General features: G+C 42.6%; 1 protein-coding gene across 2 annotated transcripts; it reads right to left on the reverse strand.

Moving 5' to 3' along the window:
- Positions 1-2,009: 2,009 nt before the first annotated feature.
- cpox (coproporphyrinogen oxidase) lies at positions 2,010-21,131 on the reverse strand. 2 transcript variants are annotated; one of them, XM_088350413.1, is made up of 8 exons: positions 20,083-21,131; positions 18,104-18,247; positions 11,290-11,400; positions 11,070-11,211; positions 9,267-9,485; positions 3,385-3,489; positions 3,236-3,316; positions 2,010-2,652 (listed from the first exon to the last, which is right to left on the reverse strand). In XM_088350413.1, the coding sequence occupies exons 1-8, from the start codon at positions 20,609-20,611 to the stop codon at positions 2,481-2,483; spliced, it is 1,503 nt and encodes a 500-aa protein (XP_088206539.1). In that variant the 5' UTR covers positions 20,612-21,131; the 3' UTR covers positions 2,010-2,480. The 2 variants fall into 2 exon arrangements, with proteins under 2 accessions (XP_088206539.1, XP_088206540.1); XM_088350414.1 differs by lacking the exon at positions 2,010-2,652 and having other exon boundaries at positions 2,984-3,316; positions 20,083-20,837.
- Positions 21,132-22,414: the final 1,283 nt, after the last annotated feature.

Raw genomic sequence — 22,414 nt, forward strand, 5'->3', positions numbered from 1 at the left:
CTCACTGAGATAAAAGAGTGGATGTCACTCAATTTCCTGCGTCTTAACCCTGAAAAGACTGAAATGTTAGTTATTGGTCCTTCTAAGTCCCGTGACTTATTCTCTAAAACCGCAGTGAACCTGGACAATTGCCACATCACAGAGTGACTCACTTAAAAATTTAGGTGTCATTTTCGACCCTGATCTGTCCTTTCAAACACATGTGAAGAAAATTTCTAGAACCGCTTTCTTCCATCTCCGTAACATTGCTAAAATTCGTCCTATACTTTCTCAGTCGGATGCGGAAATCATAATTCATGCGTTTGTTACCTCCCGTCTCGACTACTGTAATGCACTACTTTCCGGTCTTCCGATGACCAGACTCAAGAGTCTTCAGCTGGTACAAAATGCTGCAGCGAGGCTTTTAACAAGGACAAAAAAGTTCGAACACATCACCCCAATTTTGGCTAACCTGCATTGGCTCCCTGTTAGCCTAAGATGCGATTTTAAGGTTCTTCTACTACTATACAAAATCATACATGGACTTTACCCCTCATATCTTTCAGATCTGATCTCCCCCTATGTCCCGGCCCGAAGCCTTTGTTCCGAGAGCGCCGGTCTCCTGGTGATCCCAAGAGCCAAGAAGTGTTCCGCTGGTTCGAGAGCGTTCTCCATCCGGGCACCGGTGTTGTGGAATGCTCTTCCCCCTGAGATCCGATCTGCAACCTCGGTGGAAATGTTTAAATCTAGGCTTAAAACTCACTTCTACTCTATAGCATACGAGTAACCTAATCTTCTTATATGTAATAACTTGTGAAGCCCTCAGAGACTAATTGTGATTAAGGGCTATACAAATAAAAATGACTTGACTTGATCTAATTAACCGTAAATTACAAGCCTGTAATTCCGGGTTTGTACTGGTGCTTGAGATCCTCGAATTTGAACATTTTGTTTTCAAGATTTGAAAAGTGCTTGATTTTAGGTGAAAAGTTTTACCATAACATTTTTTCTTTCCTCCTGACCAACAACCGCTGGCATTAGTTTGTATGGCATTGTCATGTGAAGCATTTTTGCCCCCTATGCGTCACACAGGCGACGACGCCAAGATGCCTTCTACTGGAGGAATTGGCTTTCAAAGTGCTTAAAAAGTGCTTGACATTGGCCATGAAAAATATGTACAAATCTTGGTAAGTGTAAGCTTGGACATATCCAAATATAATTGGTTCCCAACATTTTTTAAACCCATTGCCTTATCAGAGCATTACAAAAGTAACAATCTGCTGCCACCTACTGGATACAGGAAAAAATAAATCAGCCTGCTGGATCACATTATAGAGCCCACAGATTTGGCGTCCCCGCCTTCATTTTCACTTGCTTTATTTTCACTTTTACAGCATTTCCCTTCTACATCCCATCAAACGACAAATTATTTTGAGTGCTTAAAACTTATAAAATTCAAACTAAGATTTTGATGCATACACGTCTACATTGGTATGCTATTAATAAACGTCATTTAAAATGCTACTTCTAATTTTGTCACAGCATCATGAAGATGCAAGTATATGATTAGCTGAATTACCTCCCACAATGCCTTTCACTTAGTTCAGTTTAACATATTGTGCTCTATAAAGCCTTTGTCATTAGTGTGATTCATTGCTGTATCCATCACAATAAATGGTTAGCACATTCACCTATGCAGCACGGCGGTGCAGTGGTTAGCGCGTGTGCGCCACAGTTCTGAGGTCGTGAGATCAAACCTCTTGTGTGGAGTTTGCGTTTTCTCCCCGTGCTTGTGTGGGTTTCCTCCAGGCACTCGAGTTTTCTCCCACGATCCAAAAACATGCATGTCAGGTTAATTGGCCCGTCCAAATTGTCCCTAGATGTGAATGAGCAAGTGAGTTGTCTGTCCCTGTGTGCCCTACGACTCGCTGGCAACCAGTTCAGGGTGTCCCATGCCCACTGCCTGAAGATGGCTGGGATGGGCTCTAGCACCCCCGCGACCCTACTGAGGATAAGCAGTGCAGATAATGGATGGATGGACATTCGCCTCTCACGCGAAGGGTCCCTGGTTTGAGACTGGGTGGAAAAATATGTTGGCCTGAAAAGGGATAGGCTGTTCTGCATGTTTTTGAAAGCTCCCACACAGCCTGCTAACAACCTTAAAATTTGCATCAGCTGAGTTGGAGAAGAGAAACCTCCAAAACATGCTGGACATGCGGCTCTTGAGGACCGGGTTGGCCACCCCTGAGCTATGGATACCTAGTCTTGCGGTGATGCTAAAGGAAGAGGCAAAAACATGATAACCATGGAAACAAAGCTTGCAATTATCAAAAAATAAAGGTGCATGAATTGCTACCTTTGGTGATTACTTTGCAATCCCCATCTCAGAACATAATCACATCATCCGGGGGGGTCTACTGTACTGAACGATGTTCTATTTGGCAACAATGATCACGTGATCACAAATTATAGGAAATCTGACAATTTCATCAGATGATTTTTCACGCGGGCAGCACTGCAGCGTAGTAGTTAGGCAGTGTGCGGCACAGTTTCGAGATCGTGAAATTAAACCTTACTGGGTGAAGTCCGCATGTTCTCTTGGTGGTTGCGTGGGTTTCCGCCCACACTCCAAAAACTTGCATGTTCAGGTTAGTTGGCCGGTTCCAATTGTCCCTAGGTGTGAATGAGAAAGTGAGTTGTCAGTCCGTGTGTGCCCTGCGACTGGCTGGCAACCAGTTTAGGGTGTCCCCTGCCCACTGCCCGAAGATAGCTGAGATGGGCTCCAGCACCCCCACGACCCTACTGAGGATAAGCGGTGCAGATAATGGATGGATCAATAGATTTCTCATGCTGTATTATGGTGCCGCAGCATGTCTATTGAAAAACACAAAACTAGTTGACACTGAAACACGACCCAAAAGTCAAATATTTAAACATCGGAAAACCAAATATTGAGTCACTGGCCAAAGACCAGAAAAACAAGTGACACTTTTCAACAATCAAGTGCAGATGTGCAGCAAATGTTTTTTTATTAAAAAAAAAGGGGGGACACACACTTTGAGAACTATATTTAGTTTCAAAAAAGGGGGGACACACTTTGAGAACTATATTTTCAACACACAAAGAGATACTTGACCCAACAGCAGGCACAAAAGCCTCCTTTTTTAACTGACAAAAAGCGAGCAAGCAGCTCTATTAGCAATAGGCAACACAAATGCTCCACCTATATAGTCCATTATTCATAAAAAGCACTTACAACCATTCTTTGGGATTGCGCAACACTTTCAGCATCTCTGACTCCCGTGTACCAGGGGCGGGCTCATGCATGTATTCCCACCTGAGGACGTCATCCCATTGGTTAGATGGACAATTGCAGTCGGTCGGGCGCTAGTTTCAAATGCTTACTTGGCAGTGAGGGGCAGGGACATGAGGATGCTCTCGATCCGTGATCCGGGCGTCGCCAGGCCGAACTTCACGCCGCGGTCGTACACTAAGTTAAACTCCACGTATCTAAAGGGCAAGAGATATAAAAGGATTTTTTGGATACCGTATTTTCAACTGACCTCCAAAACAAACGAGACAGCTCGTAGCTTTAGCTGCGCATTACATTAAAAATAAATTCATCAAGTAACAGGGATCAGAATTTTCCGCGGATCCGCGGATTTCCGCTGTTTTTGAACCCCAAAGGTCATTCCCGTAAATCGTCTAAATTCGATGAGAAAATATTTTGGGGGGGGGGTGAGGTATGATACGTGACTGTTTCATCACCCCAAGTTAGCATTTAGACCATTGGTCGATAGGTTCGCTGATAACCAATCAGCGGAGCTTTTGTTCAGAGCATTGGCTTTCTCAAACATGGCGCTCCTTCCGGTCTTTTCAAACGGTGAAATGAGTGTTTGAAAAAGTAAATATGAAAATACTAAGAAAAGAAGACGAGGCTTTTGTCTCCGAGATTGATAAAGAAATCAAGAATAAATTTAAGTGGTCATGGCTGGAGAAGACTGTCACAGTAAACGTTAAAATCGGCGCAAAGATCGAGGAAGTTACAGAAACTTTGAGCCAGTTCATCGCAAAGTGTGATGTTCCAGGGAAAGCAAAGTGTCTATACTGTGTCGATCTGATCAATTATGGTACGCGAGGTTGTGTGGCACTGATCGATCATGCTAAAATGAACAAGCTCAAAGCAAAAATAGCTTGCCGGCGATCAAATTATGCACTCGGATCCGCATTTAAAATCGCCAGCCACCGGTTCAACATTATTGGCCGTTTCAAATCCTTCCACTTCAAATACTAGCAGCAGTCAACCACTGGTTCCCCTGTGTGACAGAAAATCCCAATCTGAGGTATTTATAAATCTATTTATTTATGAAATGATTTTATCTTTTGTGTTTATACAATATTTAGAACAGGATAAACAAAATTTAAAATTTGTTATAAACATGATTAAAATAGATTATTTTGTATCATCATGATCATGTTCAATATTACGAATGCTTTTAATGTCAATATATTATTATTTTTTTAATTTATGTATATATATACATATATATATATATATATATATATAATACATGGTTTCTGTTTTGTTGGATTTAATTCATTCTAGTGCAATTTTCACATAGCAAATAAGATAAATGCTGTTGACTTCAGGGGGGCTTCGCCCCCCACCGGGCTCCACCCTGGACCCTGGCTATTTCAGCTGAAAATGAAAATCTCCCTTCTGATCCCTGAATTAAACCAGACTGAGGAAAGTCAGAAGAGTGCAAAGAAATGCTGATCACCAGCAGGGGGCCCTGGATTTTTAGTGCGTCAACTGAAGCGGCATCTGAATTTAGGGAAAGCTAACAACTTTTAAGCCACCTGTGCCGTAAGTGGCTAATCACCAATGCCAGATCCATTGACTATGAAACGGCGTTTCGGAGCTACAGTTTTTGGAAAACCGCTACATTTGACTCATATTTTAATAATTACAGTTATTGTCACTTGCATGAAGCGCTCTAAATCGCTCTCTTACACTGAAAGGAATAGCACTATTGTTGTCCTTATATGTATAATTAAAATAAAGAACATTTATTCAACTGCAATTCTGTTTTTATTGCGGTCGTGTACTATATCCGTAAAAACATCAACCTGAGGGAAGTTTGCATGTCACTTTGTTTAAGTTCTCCCCAAAACAAAAAAAAGTTAATTTCTTTCAAAATTGCATCCAAATTGCAATACAGATCTGAAAAATCACAATTAGTTTTTTTTATTCTAAAATTGTGCAGCCCTAATTACCTAGAATATGTCACCCGTGCAAACATCACTAAAATTACCCGAGTGTTGTATAAGAATTCCGTTTTAACAAGTTAAAAATAGTTACTATGACAAAATTAATAAGAAAAGGGGGAATTGTTGGCACAATATGGCAAGATTGAAATTATCAACAAAAGTCTAGAGCGCCCCTTTGCTGTATAGTGTGAAAATAATATGTGAAATTATATACTTTGAAATGATGTATTAAAAATTTCACAGATAAGTTTTACCGGAGTATAAATTGCTAAACTATGACTTACAGTTCGGGAAATACGGTATGTCTCTTATTGTACAAACTGGTGCACGGGACATTTGAAGCCAGACAAACATTTCAGTAATACTCAGAAGACTAAAAGTACTTCCAATGGAAAAAAAGCTACCAACTGCGTTCTACGACTTGCTCTGTGTAAATGTTAAAATTGTAACGATAAACGTTTGCATTTGACCTTTTTTTTGAACTTATTCGGTTGGGTGGGCGTCTAAATTTCGACTCTTCGGGCACTTTATACACCGCCTATGATATACCGAGCGAACTTCAAAGAGATCCGGCATCCTTGTGGACAACTATTCCTCATAATAAACAACGACAACGGCGCCGTAAAGACAGAAAACAGAAGCGTGGTTGCCGTGCGGGTAGATGTGTGAAGCGTGCGAAGTCTAAGGAGCAAGAAGGACGCGAGGATGTGACTAATTCCACCATTCATTCCTCGTCGGACAACCGACGCTTTACACTCAACGCTCACGAACGGCCCCAACGGCGACATCTTTTGACGATCTCTACAAAGACTTCAGCTAAGTCAAATGATTCAGCAAAGCTAAAATTTGGTCTTTTAAATATTAGATCGCTTGCTCCTAAAGCTTTACTTGATAACATTATTCGTGATTATAAACTTAACTGTATAGGTCTTTGTGAAACTTGGTTACGCCCGGATGAGTATTTAGCGCTAAATTATAATTCACCCCCTGACTACGCGAGTAGCCATGTAGCACGCACGTTGAAAAAGGGTGGCGGTGTCGCGCTTATTTCTGAAAAATCGCTCAAATTTAATCCTCGTACCTCTAATAATTATAAGGCGTTTGAGGCTCTTGTGATGCGGTCCTCTCTATTGTCAATTTATGTAATAACTATCGCGCACCTGGGCCATACACAACTTTCTTAGACGAATTTGCTGAACTTTTGTCTGAACTAGTAACCTATGCAGACAAAATTATAATTATGGGGGACTTTAACATTCATATGAACTCCCCACTCAGTTCACTTACTATTGCGTTTAGGTCTCTAATTGATGCATTTGGTTTTAATCAACTGGTTGATTTGCCAACCCATAAAGATGGAAACACGTTAGACTTGGTTCTGACTCGAGGAGTTTTAACCTCAAACATTATGGTGTTACCGTGTACTACCGTTATCTCGGATCATTATTTAGTTACATTTGAGGTGCTAGCTAAATGTAGTGTTAAAAAAGCTGAAGGATTTAGCGGACGCAATATAAGCACTGGCACAGTTTCTGAGCTCTTTGAACTCCTTCCTGGAGCAGTTGCGTCCTTTCCTTCATACAATGGCTCGATTGACTCACTCATGAATGAGTTCAATACCACCGTGACTAGTGTCCTGGATTCAATAGCGCCCATAGAGCTAAAATCGCGTCCTAAAAGACGCTACCAAGCTTGAGGTTTTCCATCAAACCTGGTGTGACAGCTTGTTAAAATATAAAGCAGCCCTTGCCTCTGCAAAATCGGCCTACCTTTCGAAGGTGATTGCGTCTCAAAAGAACAATCCCAAAGTCCTTTTTGACACTGTAGCATCGCTTACAAAGCAACAGACTATCGCAAATAGTTCGACGCACTCTGCTCATGACTTAATGGTCTTCTTTACTAAGAAGATTCAATGCATACAGGAAGAAATTGCTAAAGAAATTATTAATACCACACATATTAAAGGGCTGAAATCTACAGATGCACGACAGGGTGGCTGTCCTGGGAAATTGTCCGGTTTTAGTGAACTGTCACTTGATGATCTCAAACAGGTGGTGAATGCGGCCAAACCGACAATTTGCCAGTTCGACCCGCTCCCAGGTTCACTTATTAAAAATCTTTTTGGCGTCCTTGGAACTTCAGTTCTAAATATTATAAACATATCACTCTCCTCAGGTTTAGTTCCAGCAGCTTTTAAGTCCGCCGTTATTAAACCCACACTGAAACGACCCAACCTTGATCCAGAAATCTTAAGTAATTATAGACCTGTGTCAAACCTACCTTTCCTCTCTAAAGTACTTGAAAAAGTAGTGGCACAGCAGCTGAATGTTTTCATATCCGAGAATAACGTTTTTGAATCCATGCAATCAGGATTCAGGGCTAACCACTCTACTGAGACAGCTCTGATCAAGGTAACAAATGATCTCCTACTGGCAATGGATTCTGGCGCTTCATCACTTTTGCTGCTGCTGGATCTTAGTGCTGCTTTTGACACAGTGCACCACAATTTCCTACTAGAACGGTTGGAAAAATGGATTGGTCTCTCAGGAACCGTCCTCTCGTGGTTCAGATCCTACCTCTCAGATAGGACGCACTGTGTTAAATATGGTGAAATGACATCTGAGCCCTTTAATGTTACCTGTGGTGTGCCGCAGGGTACAGTGCTTGGCCCCCTTCTTTTCAGCATTTACATGCTTCCTTTAGGTGATATTATTCGCAAGTACAATATCAGCTTCCACTGCTACGCAGACGACACTCAACTATATCTTCCAAACTAAACTCTGGAAATTTGGAGGCCTGCCTCATTGAGATAAAAGAGTGGATATCACTCAATTTCTTGCGTCTTAACTCTGAAAAGACCGAAATGTTAGTCATTGGTCCATCTGAATGCCGTGACTTATTCTCAAAAACTGCTGTGAACATTGACAAATGTCACATCACACAGAGTGACTCAGTTAAAAATTTAGGTGTCATATTTGACCCTGATCTATCCTTTGAAATGCATGTAAAGAAAATTACTAGAACCGCTTTCTTCCATCTTTGTAACATTGCTAAAATCCGTTCAATACTGTCTCAGTCTGATGCGGAAATTATAATTCATGCGTTTGTTACCTCCCGTCTCGATTACTGTAATGCACTACTCTCTGAATCTAGAATCAAGTCTCTTCAGCTGGTACAAAATGCCGCAGCGAGGCTTTTAACTAGGACAAAAAAGTACGATCACATAACACTGATTTTGGCTAACCTGCATTGGCTCCCAGTTAGCCTTAGATGTGATTTCAAGGTTCTCTTAGTATTATACAAAATCATACATGGACTTGCTCCCTCTTATCTTTCAGATCTGATTTGCCCCTATGTCCCGGTCCGAAGCCTACGATCTGAGAGTGCCGGTCTTCTGGTGATCCCAAGAGCAAAGAAGTTTTCTGCTGGTTCGAGAGCGTTCTCCATCCGGGCACCGGTGCTGTGGAATGCTCTTCCCCCTGAGATCCGATCTGCAACCTCAGTGGAAATGTTTAAATCTAAGCTTAAAACTCACTTCTACTCCATAGCATATGAATAACCTACTCTTCTCGTCGGCTGAAAAATAGTCTGTGTAATATAGCGTAATAATCTGTGAAGCCCTTTGAGACTCTTCGTGATTTAGGGCTATACAAATAAAAATGACTTGACTTGACTTTGTTTCAAATGGCATTGATGGTATTTTGGGGATTTTCAGAACGGGCTCAGTTTTTAGCACAGAAGAAAAGGTTTGAACACTCCAAACCCCGTTACTAAGCAACATTTAATTTTCCAAATACAAATTGACAGCGTTTTCTTTAGACAATTGTAACTTTTTTGATTGAAAACGTTTCTTTCTACCAAAAAATAAAACTCTTAAATCAAAGTTTAAAATTATCATTGCATGCGTAAAAATATATATTTGTAAGTTTTTCACAAGTCTTGAAATTAACATGAAAACAATATGTCAAAAATTCGAATGCAGGGAACTTCTTATTTTCTTCCGAGTAACAACTCACCTCCCCCGCCGCACCTGCTGCCAGTCCTTCTCCTCTGGGGTGAAGGGATCTTTAAGGTGTCTACAAACAATGGGCAGGTAGCATGGCACCACGGTCTGTGCACAACTCTTAACAAAGTTGAAGGCTTCCTCCTGACTGGGGCCGTCCAAGTCGTCGAAGAAGATGCCTCCGATGCCACGTGTCTCTCCCCGGTGGCGGACGTAGAAGTAACGGTCACACCTGAAATTTCGAAGAATGTCCAAGCATGACCAGTTAAAGACACTGATGGGCAGAGCAGGAGTAACTGTTAGTTACAGTAGCAGCTACGGGCGAGGTATAACCTGTAGCCAAGTAGCTAACACGAGTGGATGTTGTGGATTGTCTGGAGTCGGCATGCATAAGGAACGCATTAGGATAGAAAAAGGAGAAATTCTAACTTGTTTACCCCGAGTGCAAATGTTGGCGAATATTATTATTAATAATCGCCTAGGACGAAAGACTGGCGTTCGTCCTGCCCAGATTTCTTGGCAGGGAGCAGGCCAGGTCAAACCGACCCAAGACATTTCTTGGAAGCCAACCCCAAAACAATTTGTGGAAGTTATATAAAAGATTAAAAAACAATCTGTCCGGTGGCGTGGATGTACACGTGCACGGGGGACGGACGGAAACTAATACTGATGTTGTATTAGGATATAAGAAGCCACCCGTCTCTGAAGACGAGGAGAGACTACGAGATTACTGTGGATAAGGTCTCCCTCTGACGTCACGGCTCGGTTGCACCTTGTTTTTCAGGTATTATTAGTATATTGTCGTGTCCCGACGGATCACCACCTTATCGTGGTGGGGCACTTTGCGCGTCTCCATGACCCCTAGAGCTATGTCGGCGGGAGTCTCGTACTCCTGGTAGGGTTACCCAAGCCGAACAGGTCAAAGGGTAGAGTCCAGACTAAGAGTGATCCCAAAAGCTGGTGGCGGCACGCTTTGAGGCGGTTTCCTACAGACCTGGATCCCGGCAGCCGCCTGCAGTTGTAGAAAGATGCCGGTCGTCTAGGGTCTCCCTTGCCACTGGAACCATCTTCTTTAAGATAGTTGCGTTGGGGAAAGTGCACCCCTTACCCCACTTTAAAAACCATCATTGCGCAGGTATCCTCTTTTACCTGAGTCTCCGACCACATCCAGGATCGGACTGTTCAAACATCAGCAGACTCACAAATAAAAGAAGATGGTCATCATCGAATCAATGGACAACCCCAACGAGTATATTGCGGGGCAAATTGATTGGGCTGTTTCCACAATATGGCTAGAGAAGGAAATGGAGCCAAAAAAAGGGAGGAAAGATGGCTGAACAACAGGACCCGTCCACCATCACACACAGAGCTCAGCTGTGGAAAATAGGTGAGACTGAAGGTGGAATCAAGAGCAGCTGACATCAGTAGCGGATAACGGAGAGCCTTGGCCTGCGGCCAACTTTCTAACATGAGTAGTTCGGGAAGGAAACAGTAGGGAAAAAAGTTGAAGAATCACAAGATTACATCACATGCATGAGCTCAGCTGCGTGTACTAAGTGGCTGTGAAATGATAGAAGCAAAACTGGGACATGCTTTATTCAAGTTGCGTAATGCCTTTATAAAAAGTATTTGAAAAAGTTTCTATGTAATACTACATGTATCTTTTCGCTTATTATTTGAATCATGACTATTTCAAATATTTTGACACCATTATTTTTGCACACTGGGGCTTGAAAGCTAATTTGATAATAATGCTGCTAACGGTCACCATTTTCTTATCAGCCCCACGCAGTCATGAAACGCCCTCCTTTCATACCATTTCTTGAATTCGGGGTAGTATCGCGGGTGGTGCTTGTCGCAGGCCTTCTTTAGTGCGTTGTGGAACTCAAACGCGTCTTCTTTGTTGACGTAGACTGGGGTTAGGTCCGTGCCACCACCGAACCACCATTGTTTGGATCCTGAGACGGGGGAGAGCATGAAAGCGGTCTTTGATTCAAGAGATGAATGGCAAGGCACCTAATGTCAAAGGCGCTCACCGTCTTCCTCCTCGATCTCAAAGTATCGGTAGTTGAAGTGCACAGTGGGGATGTGCGGGTTCTTGGGATGGATGACAGAGCTCACTCCCATGGCGCAAAACGGAAGCTTGCCTGTGAAACATTAAAAAAATGCATGGTTGTACTTTTTAATGAGGCTAAATTATTGAAGAAAAGAAAGGTAGCTTTAACACACAAAAGAACGCGCTAGTTTTTCAGCATAGACAAAGCTCGCCTTTGGTGTAGAAAAATTTAGTGTAAAGGGTCGGAAACCTGGGGCTCTTTTCATGATTATATAGGGCTTGAAGATCAAATGTGACCAAAACATTTTTCTGAGGCTTCCCAAAGCCGGGTTGTCAGATGCCGATCTTGGTACATGCAAAGCGGAAGAAACACTGAGTACGCATTGGGTTCAGTCCAGTAAATATAGGCCACTTTCTCAACTACAGATTTCCAATGGGCTGCACAATAAACTAAATCTACAATATCGCCAAATTCATTACCCATGAAACGAATGACTAGGAGTTACTACTTGTGGTACTTTTGTATATTGACAATTAAGACCAATCATTCACTGTAATTCTCATATTACCTGTAGATCTATAGTTGTTACTTTATTACAGTCTTATACTCTGTCAGTAGTAACGACACCTCGAGGTAAGTTTGCGTGTCATTATGTTTAAGTTCTATCCAAAAACGGAACACGCACAGAAATGCACTTTGCTTTTAAAATAAAAAATCAGATTGAATTTGCAATATACGTCTGAAATATTGCAAGTAGTTGTTTTTTTTTTTCCCCAAAATCGTGCAAGCCTAGTGTACAGTCAGGGTGTTACACCAACTTACCCCGTTTTGGCATGTCGCTAAGAAACCCTTTAAATAGAAGCTCATTAAGCAATTTATGTTCACTGTTGAGACACTTAATAATGAAAAGCACCAGGTAACCACTCAAAGCAATTTGATTACGTGACCGATGGAGGCGGGGGGATATCTGCACATGGCGCTAGGCACTCCTTCATTCTCTCACTCAGTGCAGTCTGCGCCGAAGGGAATGATGGTATACTTTTCGTTTGCAGTATTTTGTTACATTTTTGAAAGGGAACTTTGCTTACACCTTGTTTTGTAACAAGGATTTAGGACAGAATTGACAGTCAAAATGAGCCTCAACACTCTTAAGACATCCGATGGAGACAAATGTGATGTTTTACGAATTTGATATGGGAGACAGGCTCTGGCATCATTGTCATTTCATAGATTTGATTAAATCATCAAACATCAGACAGTGAAATAAAATGTACTGAATAATTAGCTTTTGTCTAGAGAGCAGGTATGACGGTTTTGTTGAATTTTGCCACAATATATGGTGTGGCTCTCTCAATTAAAAACATTTTTATATACATATATATTTGATTTTATGGTTCTTTGGGACAAAAAGGTTCCCGACCCCTGCACTAGATGCTCATCCCGTCATTAGAAAGATATTTGTTTTCAACGCAAAATAATATGCTAGCAGTCAGAAAATACGTTAGTTTTAGGTGTAGAAAATGATGCTAGTTTTTAGTGTAGTAGAGCGTAAGAAAATAAGGTTTTAAATCAAATATTTTCTCTATTAAGTATGAGGTTTTTTTTTTTTCAACATGGCGGCGCGACTATACGCAGCGGCTTCACTTGTCTCTCCAGTAAATCTTATTACTTTAAGTGTTCTTTTATCTCTCATCTTTTCTTTGATAAATACCTGTTCGGCAACTATCACCTTAAGTCGCCAGGAACTTATTAACCTGGGTCTAAGACTAGATTTCGACTCATTTCACGATTACAACACCAACAACAACATCCCAAAGGACATACAAAGACCACCGGCATCTCCCTGGGTTACCTGCCCGCCCAACAAGCGACGGAGACGGCGGAGGGAACGTAAACAAAAACGAGGCTCTCGGGGAGGCTTAGCGGAGAAGCTAAAAAGACGACCACACCGACAAGCGCTTCCGGGTATCTTCCTGACCAACGCCAGATCCATCGTACACAAAATCAGTGAGCTTGATCTGCGGATAGCTACCAACAGCTTCGTACGGAATAGCAATATTTTTGTGATCAAGGAGTCATGGCTTGACCCGCGGATCCCCGACGCTGCAGTTCAGCTAGCAGGACGCACGCTACACCGATACGACCGCAACGAAGACTCCGGCAAAAAAGAGGTGGGGGACTATGCATTTACGTACATAATGCGTGGTGCAATAACAGCAGAATTATTGATGCACACTGCTCGCCCGATCTAGAGTTTCTGGCGGTATCGTGTAGACCATTCTATATACCGCGAGAGCTAACTGTGCTCATTGTGATAGCTGTTTACATTCCTCCGGATGCTAACGCTAGCACAGCGCTAAACCTCCTGCTCGCTGCCATAAACAAACAACAGCTTGCACACCCCGACGGACCTTTCATTATCGCTGGCGACTTTAATAAGGCATGTTTAAGGACTGTTCTTCCAAAATTTTTTCAACATGTGAACTGTGCAACAAGGGGTGAAAAAACTTTGGATCGCGTTTACAGCAACATCAAAAACGCATACAAAGCTTCCCCCCTCCCCCACCTAGTAAATTCCGATCACCTATGCTTATCCCTTACCCCCTCATACACCCCCATCCGAAGGAAAACAAAACCTGTAACGAGGACAATACAAACGTGGCCTGAAGGAGCCCTCTCCAAGCTGCAGGACTGTTTTGATCAAACTTGCTGGGAGGTATTTGAACACCATGACCTCCAGAAATTCACTGACACTGTTTTATCCTACATCCGTTACTGCACGGATGAAGTCACAGTATATAAAAAAATCAAAAACTACCCAAATCAAAAACCCTGGATGTCCAGCGAGGTGCGCACCCTCCTCAAACACCGCAACACCGCCTTCAGGTCTGGAGACAGGGCTCTTTACGTGGTGGACAGGGCTGACCTGAAGAGAGGCATCAAGAAAGCAAAAGCAGCCTACACAAGGAGGATCGAGCACCTCTTCGCTGGAAATGACCCGAGGAGGATGTGGCAGGGCCTTCAACACATCACCAACTTCAGAGGCCACAACCTGGCAACTGTTGAGGCTGAGGCTTCACTAGCTGAGGACCTTAATCAGTTCTTCGCTCGCTTTGAAGCTGGAAGGCCACAAACAGCCACATCACACCCACCAACAACCAGCAGCAACTCCCTCACATTTCAGGAGCACGAAGTTAGGCGTGCGCTGAATACCATAAACCCCAGGAAGGCAACTGGCCCGGATGGAGTACCAGGGAGGGTACTCAGGGACTGTTCCGATCTGCTGGCTGGGGTCTTCACCACCATCTTCAACCGGTCCCTGTCACAGGCGACCGTCCCACCTTGCCTCAAAACCTCCACCATCATTCCCATCCCCAAAAAGTCAGCAGTGGAAAGCCTCAACGACTACAGGCCTGTAGCTCTTACGCCTGTGGTCATGAAGTGCTTCGAGAGGTTAGTGTCCCGGCACATCAAAAACTCCATGCCACTCACACTGGACCCCCACCAGTTTGCCTACAGGGAAAACCGCTCCACTGACGACGCCATAAACACAGCACTTCACACCGTGCTGCAACACCTGGACCACCGGGGGAGCTACGTCAGAATGCTCTTTCTGGACTACAGCTCAGCCTTCAACACCATTATCCCGGAGATCCTGGTGGAGAAACTTGCACACCTAGGACTCTCTCCCTCCATCTGCCACTGGATAATGGACTTCCTCTCCAACCGCCCACAGTCGGTGAAACTCGGTACCCACGTCTCTCCCATCCAAACCTGAACACTGGCTCCCCCCAAGGTTGTGCACTGAGCCCCCTGCTTTTCACCCTCTACAGCTCCGACTGCTCACCGACCCACCCCGGCCTCATCTCTGAAGGGGACGAGGCGGCATACAGGGATGAGGTGGAGTCACTTTCAACGTGGTGTTCGGAAAACCACCTCATACTGAACACCACAAAAACAAAAGAACTGATTCTGGATTTCAGAAGGAATGGCAGGAATCCAGCACCACTCACCATAAAAGGAGACTGTGTAGAGAGAGTCCACTCTTTCAAATTTCTGGGTGTGCACATCTCCGACGACCTCTCCTGGTCTGCAAACACCAGAGCGGTGGTAGGGAAGGCCCAGCAGCGACTGCACTTCCTGAGATTGCTCAGGAAAAATAACCTAAAACAGCAGCTGCAGGTGTCCTTCTACAAAGCCACAGTGGAGAGCATCCTAACATACTGCATCACGGTGTGGTATGCTGGGTGCACAGCAGCAGACAGGAAAAAGCTCCAGAGGATCATCAAAACAGCCCAGAGAATCGTCGGCTGCTCTCTGCCCAGTCTGGAGGACATTGCCTGCTCTCGCTACCTCAGCAGAGCAGAAAACATCACCAAGGACTTTTCTCACCCCGGCCACCACCTCTTCGACCTGCTGCCTTCCGGCAAGCGCTACAGGTCACACAAAGCAAAAACAAACAGACTCAGAGACAGTTTCTTCCCCACAGCCATTACCACCCTAACCAGACACCGCACAAAAAAACTGTAAACTGTTGCAAAAAACTACCTCACACGAATGTAAAATGGTACTCACGTACATGCTGTCTGCACTATGTTTGTTCACTGCTTAAAACAGACACCGCACAAAAAAACTGAAAACTCGTGCCAACACTACCTCATACGAATATAATGGTACTCATGTCTATGTTCTTGTACATGTCGACTGCACTACGTTTACTGCTCACCTTGCACAATGTCTGACCATTTCCTTTTTTCTGCACTATGATGTCTATGTTTGCACCAATGCATATGCTGACTATTTTTTTGCACTATGATGACTTTGCACCAAATGCAATATTGCACAACCCTTACGATACCAACGGTATCACGACAACACTGTATGTAACATCCCACATGCTGACATTTCTTGTGTAAATACCATGTAAATTATAACTATAGCCTTATCCCCCTTGTTTTATAACCTTATCTTCTCTGTTCCTTTATCTTCTTGGCTCATACCTCACTGTGAATGTATAAAACTGGAGTGTCATGCCCAATTTCGTTGTCACAATATGTTAACCCATTTTGTAACAATGACAATAAAGGTATATTCTATTCTATTCTATCCTATTCTATTCTATGAGTTAACAATTCCTAACTGAGTTCAAACAGCCTTTTTATATTTTTTCCACCGCGCCTTTCTGCTTTTATATTACTTTTACATTGGCGTTTCGGCCACAAAGCGCATTACGCTAAAGGAAAGGGGGTGACGGATTTGATCGGTCATGGTTTTTATTCAATCCAAGATGAAAACGGTGAGAGAAAAGATAGGACTATTTCAAATGAAGTTTGTTAGAGCGCATCTAAGAATTTCACATACTTGCACAAACAACAAAACGAGCAGCAATGACAATTTCAGCCAGGAGATGGGATCAGGAAGTAGAATACTTTGAAGTTACAAACACCACCTTTAAGTAGAAGACAACACTAGGTGTGCAATTATACAGCCACTAAAAAGATCACTTTTTTTCAGCACAGAAGACGATAATGTTAGTTCTCAGAGAAGCTAGTTTTTTTATGCAGGAGAAGACGATGCTTGGATTTTTAGACGAGAAGCTACTTATTAGTGTTGAAAAAGATAATGCTAGTTTTACCAAAGACAAAGCTAGTATTAAGTGTAGAAGACAGCACTGCTGATCCCGCCACTAAAAAGATCACACTTGTTTTCAGCATAAAAATTGATGCTAGTTTTTAGAGAAGGTAGTTTTATAATTTAAAAGATGCCGTTAGTTTTTAGCGTAGAAGGAAAAACATTCATTTCAGCGCGGGAGGTGATGACGCTATTTCTCAGCAAAGCAGTTAGTTTTTAGTGCAGAAAATGAAGCGTTTTTGGTGCAGTAGAAAACAACAATAGATGCTATTCCCACCAAATCAAAGATCATGTTTGTTTTCAGCGAATTAGAGGATGCTAGTTCTCAGAGAAGCTAGATTTTGATATAGAAGATGACGTTAGTTTTTAGCGTAAAAGAAAAACCTACATTTCAGCAAAAAATATGATGCAGAGAAGAAGCTATGTTCTGGTGTATGAGGAGATGGCGCTACTTTTTTGTTTCATCTAAAAAATAACAAATCAACATAGAAGATGATAATGCTAACTCACAGAGAAGAAGCTACCGGTAGTTATTGGTGTCGAAGGTGATGCTTGTGTTTAGTGTAGAAAATAAAATTATCTTTCAGTGTCGAAAGAAAATGTTTATAATTTTTAGAGATGAGCAGGTGACTTGGGTGTATTAAACAAGTCAACACCAATTTGTGGCAGAACCAAATGTGATTTCTGCCACTAAAAAGATAACACGTGCTTTCACCGTAGAAGATGATGATGCTAGCTTTCGGAATAGAACAAAAAACCCCCCAAAAAAAATTTGGGGGCGCAGAAAGAGACAACAGTAAATTCCACCTCTGATGTTGATGCTACCTTTATGAACAGAAAACCACAATAGTTTTTCAAAAAGATGACAATGATAAGATTGGTTGTCAAAATAAAAAAACACAACCTTTGATTTCTTTGCAGAAGAAGACATCGCTAACTTCGAGCAAAAAAGTTGATGCTAGCTTTTTGCAAAGAAAACATGGTAGTTTTTTTCCAGGAAGATATTAATGCTGAATTGGAGTTGTAAAGATGTTATTAGCTTAAATTCCTGTACAGAAACAGATGTAGCTCATTTTGGCATAGACGAAAATGCCATTTGATTTTACAGTAGAAGAAAAATGCTAGTGTTTACGTTAATTGCGAAACGATTTCCGGTGCTTACCGTCTTTCCCTTTGAGGACCTTGCCCCTGCTCCTCATCTGCTTGGCCGCCTCCTCAGTGAGATTTCCAAAAACGACCGAGACGTTGACCCCGGCCTTCTCGAAGACTTTACTGTCCTGCATCACACAGCTGATGCCGCCACCGCCTGAAACAGAACGCCTCGTCGTTTCATGCACTAAAGCTTAGACGTTGTGGAGAAAGTGGAAATAAGGGGCAAAGAGTGTCTAATATAGACCCCGAGAATACTGCAACCCCACCTTATATTTTTTTTTAACTTTTAACTGTGTTAAATAAGACGTTTTTTTCCCCGTCACTCAATTCGGCATTTACCCCACTATATGTATGACATCTGCAACAACTTATTTGGTGTGCACAAAAACTTAAAATATCCAATTATTAAGTATTCCTGGGTATGATGAGTTATGTGTCTAAGATGCTTGTCTGCTATTGGTTTTGACATCAGGAAGATGTCAATATGCTATTGGCTGAATTACCACCCACAATGCCTTTCTGTTTTGGATGGCAGTGACCGGGGTTTACAACCTGTAGTTCTACAGCAGCGTTTAGCTCTCTAGCGCTGCCTTAGTGGCTCCCTGGAACTTTTTAAAATAAAAATTGCCTGAATTTTAATTATGAATATCCTTTTTTTGGATTTTAAAATAGATTTATAAATGGCTTTTATGTTTGTGTCGCTACGTATATTGGTTTTGGGTCTATACCTTTTTCAAAATTTGGGATGCTGACCACTGGTTGTAACCAATCAATAATCGGGACAGTTATTAAAAATAAGGAAGCGATTAAAGCCACAAAGTCCGGCATGACAATTTTCGCAAGTGGAATATCTAAAATCAGTTTAATTTCTAATCCATTATCACCATCTCTTCCCTCCCTCTGCATCAACCTGCTACTTCACTGTAATAAGATACGCCACACCAAAAGGTCAATAAAACGTCATTTTTCCTCGACATTAATGTTTTCAGATTTTATTTTAATGTTAATAAATAATTTTCATTTACACAGGTAGCACTTACTTCATATACTTTTATTATTTAATGTGTTTTTTTATCAGGGGTACTGAGGGTTCGGAACACGTTAACTTATTAGCATATGTTTCTATCCCTCCAATATGGCAATTTCACTTTGCAATATCCACATCAGAACACATAAATGTCGTATGCCGGGTGTCAACTGTATTAGAAAACAAAGTTATATGATCTACAATAAGTGTTTTCTTTTTATTACGCTGCTTTTGGGTCGGTTAGTTGTCACTTGTGAGGGAAATTATAAATGACTGCAGCCGCTCTACTTGCACTTTCTTTCATATGCACCCTTGTTAGCATATGACAAAAAGACAAGCAAAGGTGGCGTCTAGTAATTTAAGTAAAACTTGTAAATTATTACATAATAAGTGAAACCATTTGCTACGGTCTTTTGAGATAGGTTTGCATAATAAGGAAGAAATTATACCGCTAGGGCAGCACGGCGGAGCAGTGTTTAGCACGTGTGCGGCACAGTTCTGAGGTCATGGGTTCAAATCCAGCAACCAACCTTCCTGTGCGGGTTTGCAGGTTCTCCCCGTGCTTGCATGGGTTTCCTCCGGGCACTCCGGTTTCCTCCCACATTCCAAAAACATGCATGTCAAATTAATTGGCCGGTCCAAATTGTCCCTAGGTGTAAATGAGCAAGCGAATTGTCTGTCACTGTGTGCCCAGCGACTGGCTGGCAACCAGTTTAGGGTGTCCCCTGCCCACTGCCCGGAGATGGCTGGGATGGGCTCCAGCACCCCGCAACCCTACTGAGGATAAGCGGTTCAGATAATGGATGGATGGATGATACGGCAACGCTATCAGCGAATAAAAAGCCTCTCAGTTCAATGTTGTTTCGGCCTAATTCCTATATGAGGATTGCTATCATGGAATAACTGGTTTTAAGAATATATGAATAATGTACATGAAAATACGAAGTCCTCCATCTTTGTACCTTCTTTCCTCTCCCACCGATCCACCTTGAAGTTGCCCCCATCCACCGCCTCCAAAGCTTTGCAGAACTCGGCCTGCGTCTTCATGATGAGCATCTCCATCCTAGTGCACATCTCGCCTGGTCTCTTCTCGAGTACAGCAACGTCAGTAATCGGAGGGGACATGAATCCCCGGCATCTGGCGGAGATGTCCCCTTCCTCCCTGTCCTTGTTCTGGTCCTGCTTGGCTGTGGTCGCTACCGCCATGTGGGCTCGCTGGAAATGATCGTCGTTGGCCAAGAAGCCCGCAGTCGCAGCAACAGCAGCGACTGCTGCAGCCAGAACTCCCTGCTTGCTGTCTCGCCGGCTAGTTGACGATCTGACCGCGGTCCCTTGGGAAAAGAACCGTACTGAACTGGTCAGGCTGGACGACCATGTTGTCTGCGGCATAGAACGACAACCAACAGTTCTTGAAAGTCCCTTTAAATGGGAAATAAAACAGCTCGACGACGTAACCTGTGCCGTATTCTTCAAAAATACGATGGTTGCCATTTTTTAAAATACAAAGGCACTTTATATTGTCCTCGCTTAACTTTTTGGTGGCTAACTAGCTAAACGTTATCAGAACTACATTTTCTGATGAGGGTTAGGCGGTGAAAACCCTGTATTTCCGCGTTAGGGGGCGAAACATCTTGGGAAATGACGTTTACATTGCCGTGTTGTTGTCAAAGTAAACTACCAATCCCCAAACGCTTTGCGACTCAACGTCGTGGGCTAGGATTTGTACAATGAATTAACAAAATAATACTGTAGTTTATATTGATCACTAGATATCAAGTCTTTTACAAAAAGCAAACTGCAAATTCCAGATCGCTGGACTTGATCACTCAATTGAATATTTTTTTGTGGTCACACGGAGAAAATACAAACAAATAAGGGCATAGGTTTCATCGTGGTGGCGGCATAGCGCATTTTTAAGATCTAAACTAATATTCGCTGGGACAAAACAATGATCGCTTGATATTGGTTGAGACGCCATGTCTATACTGAGCCCTTGACGAGTACAAACAAATAAGGTTCGGAAGAGAAAAGTAATGGGAAATGTAACCAATATAGTTAAGACCTAGAGAAAAGACAACTACACTACAGTCCCTGGACATCTTTGACACACTTATTTTTTGTATAGTACCGCCTTCTAGCGGACATAATGGAAGCTATTCGAAAGGGCACGTTTAAGGCGTTTTATTTCAAATTTAAGTATCGCAATAATCAAGCAAAAGTGAAACATTTATATACAACAATACCACGAGTTGAACAACAACAAATTCAATTTTAAAATAGTTAACAATGAATCCAAATTTGGATTTATATCATGATTGAATTTATATTACCATAGAACTGACAGTTGGGTAGCACGGCGGGGCAGTGGTTAGCGCATGTGCGGCACAGTTCTGAGTTATGGGTTCAAATCCAGCTACTGGACTTCCTGTGCGGAGTTTGTATGTTCTCCCCGAGTGGGAGGAAACCCACATTCCAAAAACATGCATTTCAGGTGAATTGACCGGTCCTAATAGTCCCTAGGTTTGAATGAGCGAGTGAGTTGTCTGTCCCTGTGTGCCCTGCGATTGGCTGGCAACCAGGGCGGCGTGTCCCCTGCCCACTGCCCGAGATAGCTGGGATGGGCTCCAGAACGCCCCCCCCCCCTCACTGATGATAAGCGGTGCAGATAAAGGATGGATAGATTGAAGAACTGACAGTTGTTATTCATCAAGCTTGTTACCTGGAGTGGATACTACTGCTCTCTAACGGATATAATGGTCACTACATTTGTTGGCCTGGAGAGGGATGCGCGCCCCTTCAACCCTTGTGGTTAAGTGGTCCACCCACAAGTCAAGTTTATTTGTTTAGCCCTTAATTACTAGTAGTCTCAAAGGGCTGTACAGACAATACACAGACACAAAAACCTGAAATATAGGTAACAACAGAATGTTCAGTTGACAGCTTCCCGAGGTCAACATAATGAATAAGCTATTGAATGTGAGTGTTTTAAGCCTGGATTTAAACACTTCCACTGGGGTAGCAGATCGATTCTCAGAGGGTAGAGCATCCATATCCCACAGCACAGGGGCCCGAATGGAGAACACTCTCAAACCTGTGGATTTCTATTTTGGGTTTTGGGATCACTAGTAGTCCAAGCAGATTTTTTACAATACCAACAGAACCTTAAGATCTCATCTTAAACCGACAGGGAGCCAGTGCAGGTCAGCCAAAATCAGGATAATGTTTTCAAACTTTCTTGTCTTAGTTAAAAGTCACACTGCGGCATTTTGTACCAGCATGAGGCTTGTGATGCTA

The sequence above is a fragment of the Urocampus carinirostris genome, chromosome 12 (genome assembly GCF_059441175.1).
Source record: "Urocampus carinirostris isolate Australia breed hairy pipefish chromosome 12, RoL_Ucar_1.0, whole genome shotgun sequence".
Lineage (NCBI taxonomy): Eukaryota > Metazoa > Chordata > Actinopteri > Syngnathiformes > Syngnathidae > Urocampus > Urocampus carinirostris.

Coding starts and splice junctions, on each gene's coding strand:
- cpox (XM_088350413.1), bottom strand. CDS start 20,611: ATGGCAACCATCGTATTTTTGAAGAATACGGCACAGGTTACGTCGTCG. Junction 11,401..18,103: donor GGTCCTCAAAGGGAAAGACG/GTAAGCACCGGA, acceptor AATGTTTCACAG/GCAAGCTTCCGTTTTGCGCC. Junction 3,490..9,266: donor CAGCAGGTGCGGCGGGGGAG/GTGAGTTGTTAC, acceptor CTTGCCCTTTAG/ATACGTGGAGTTTAACTTAG.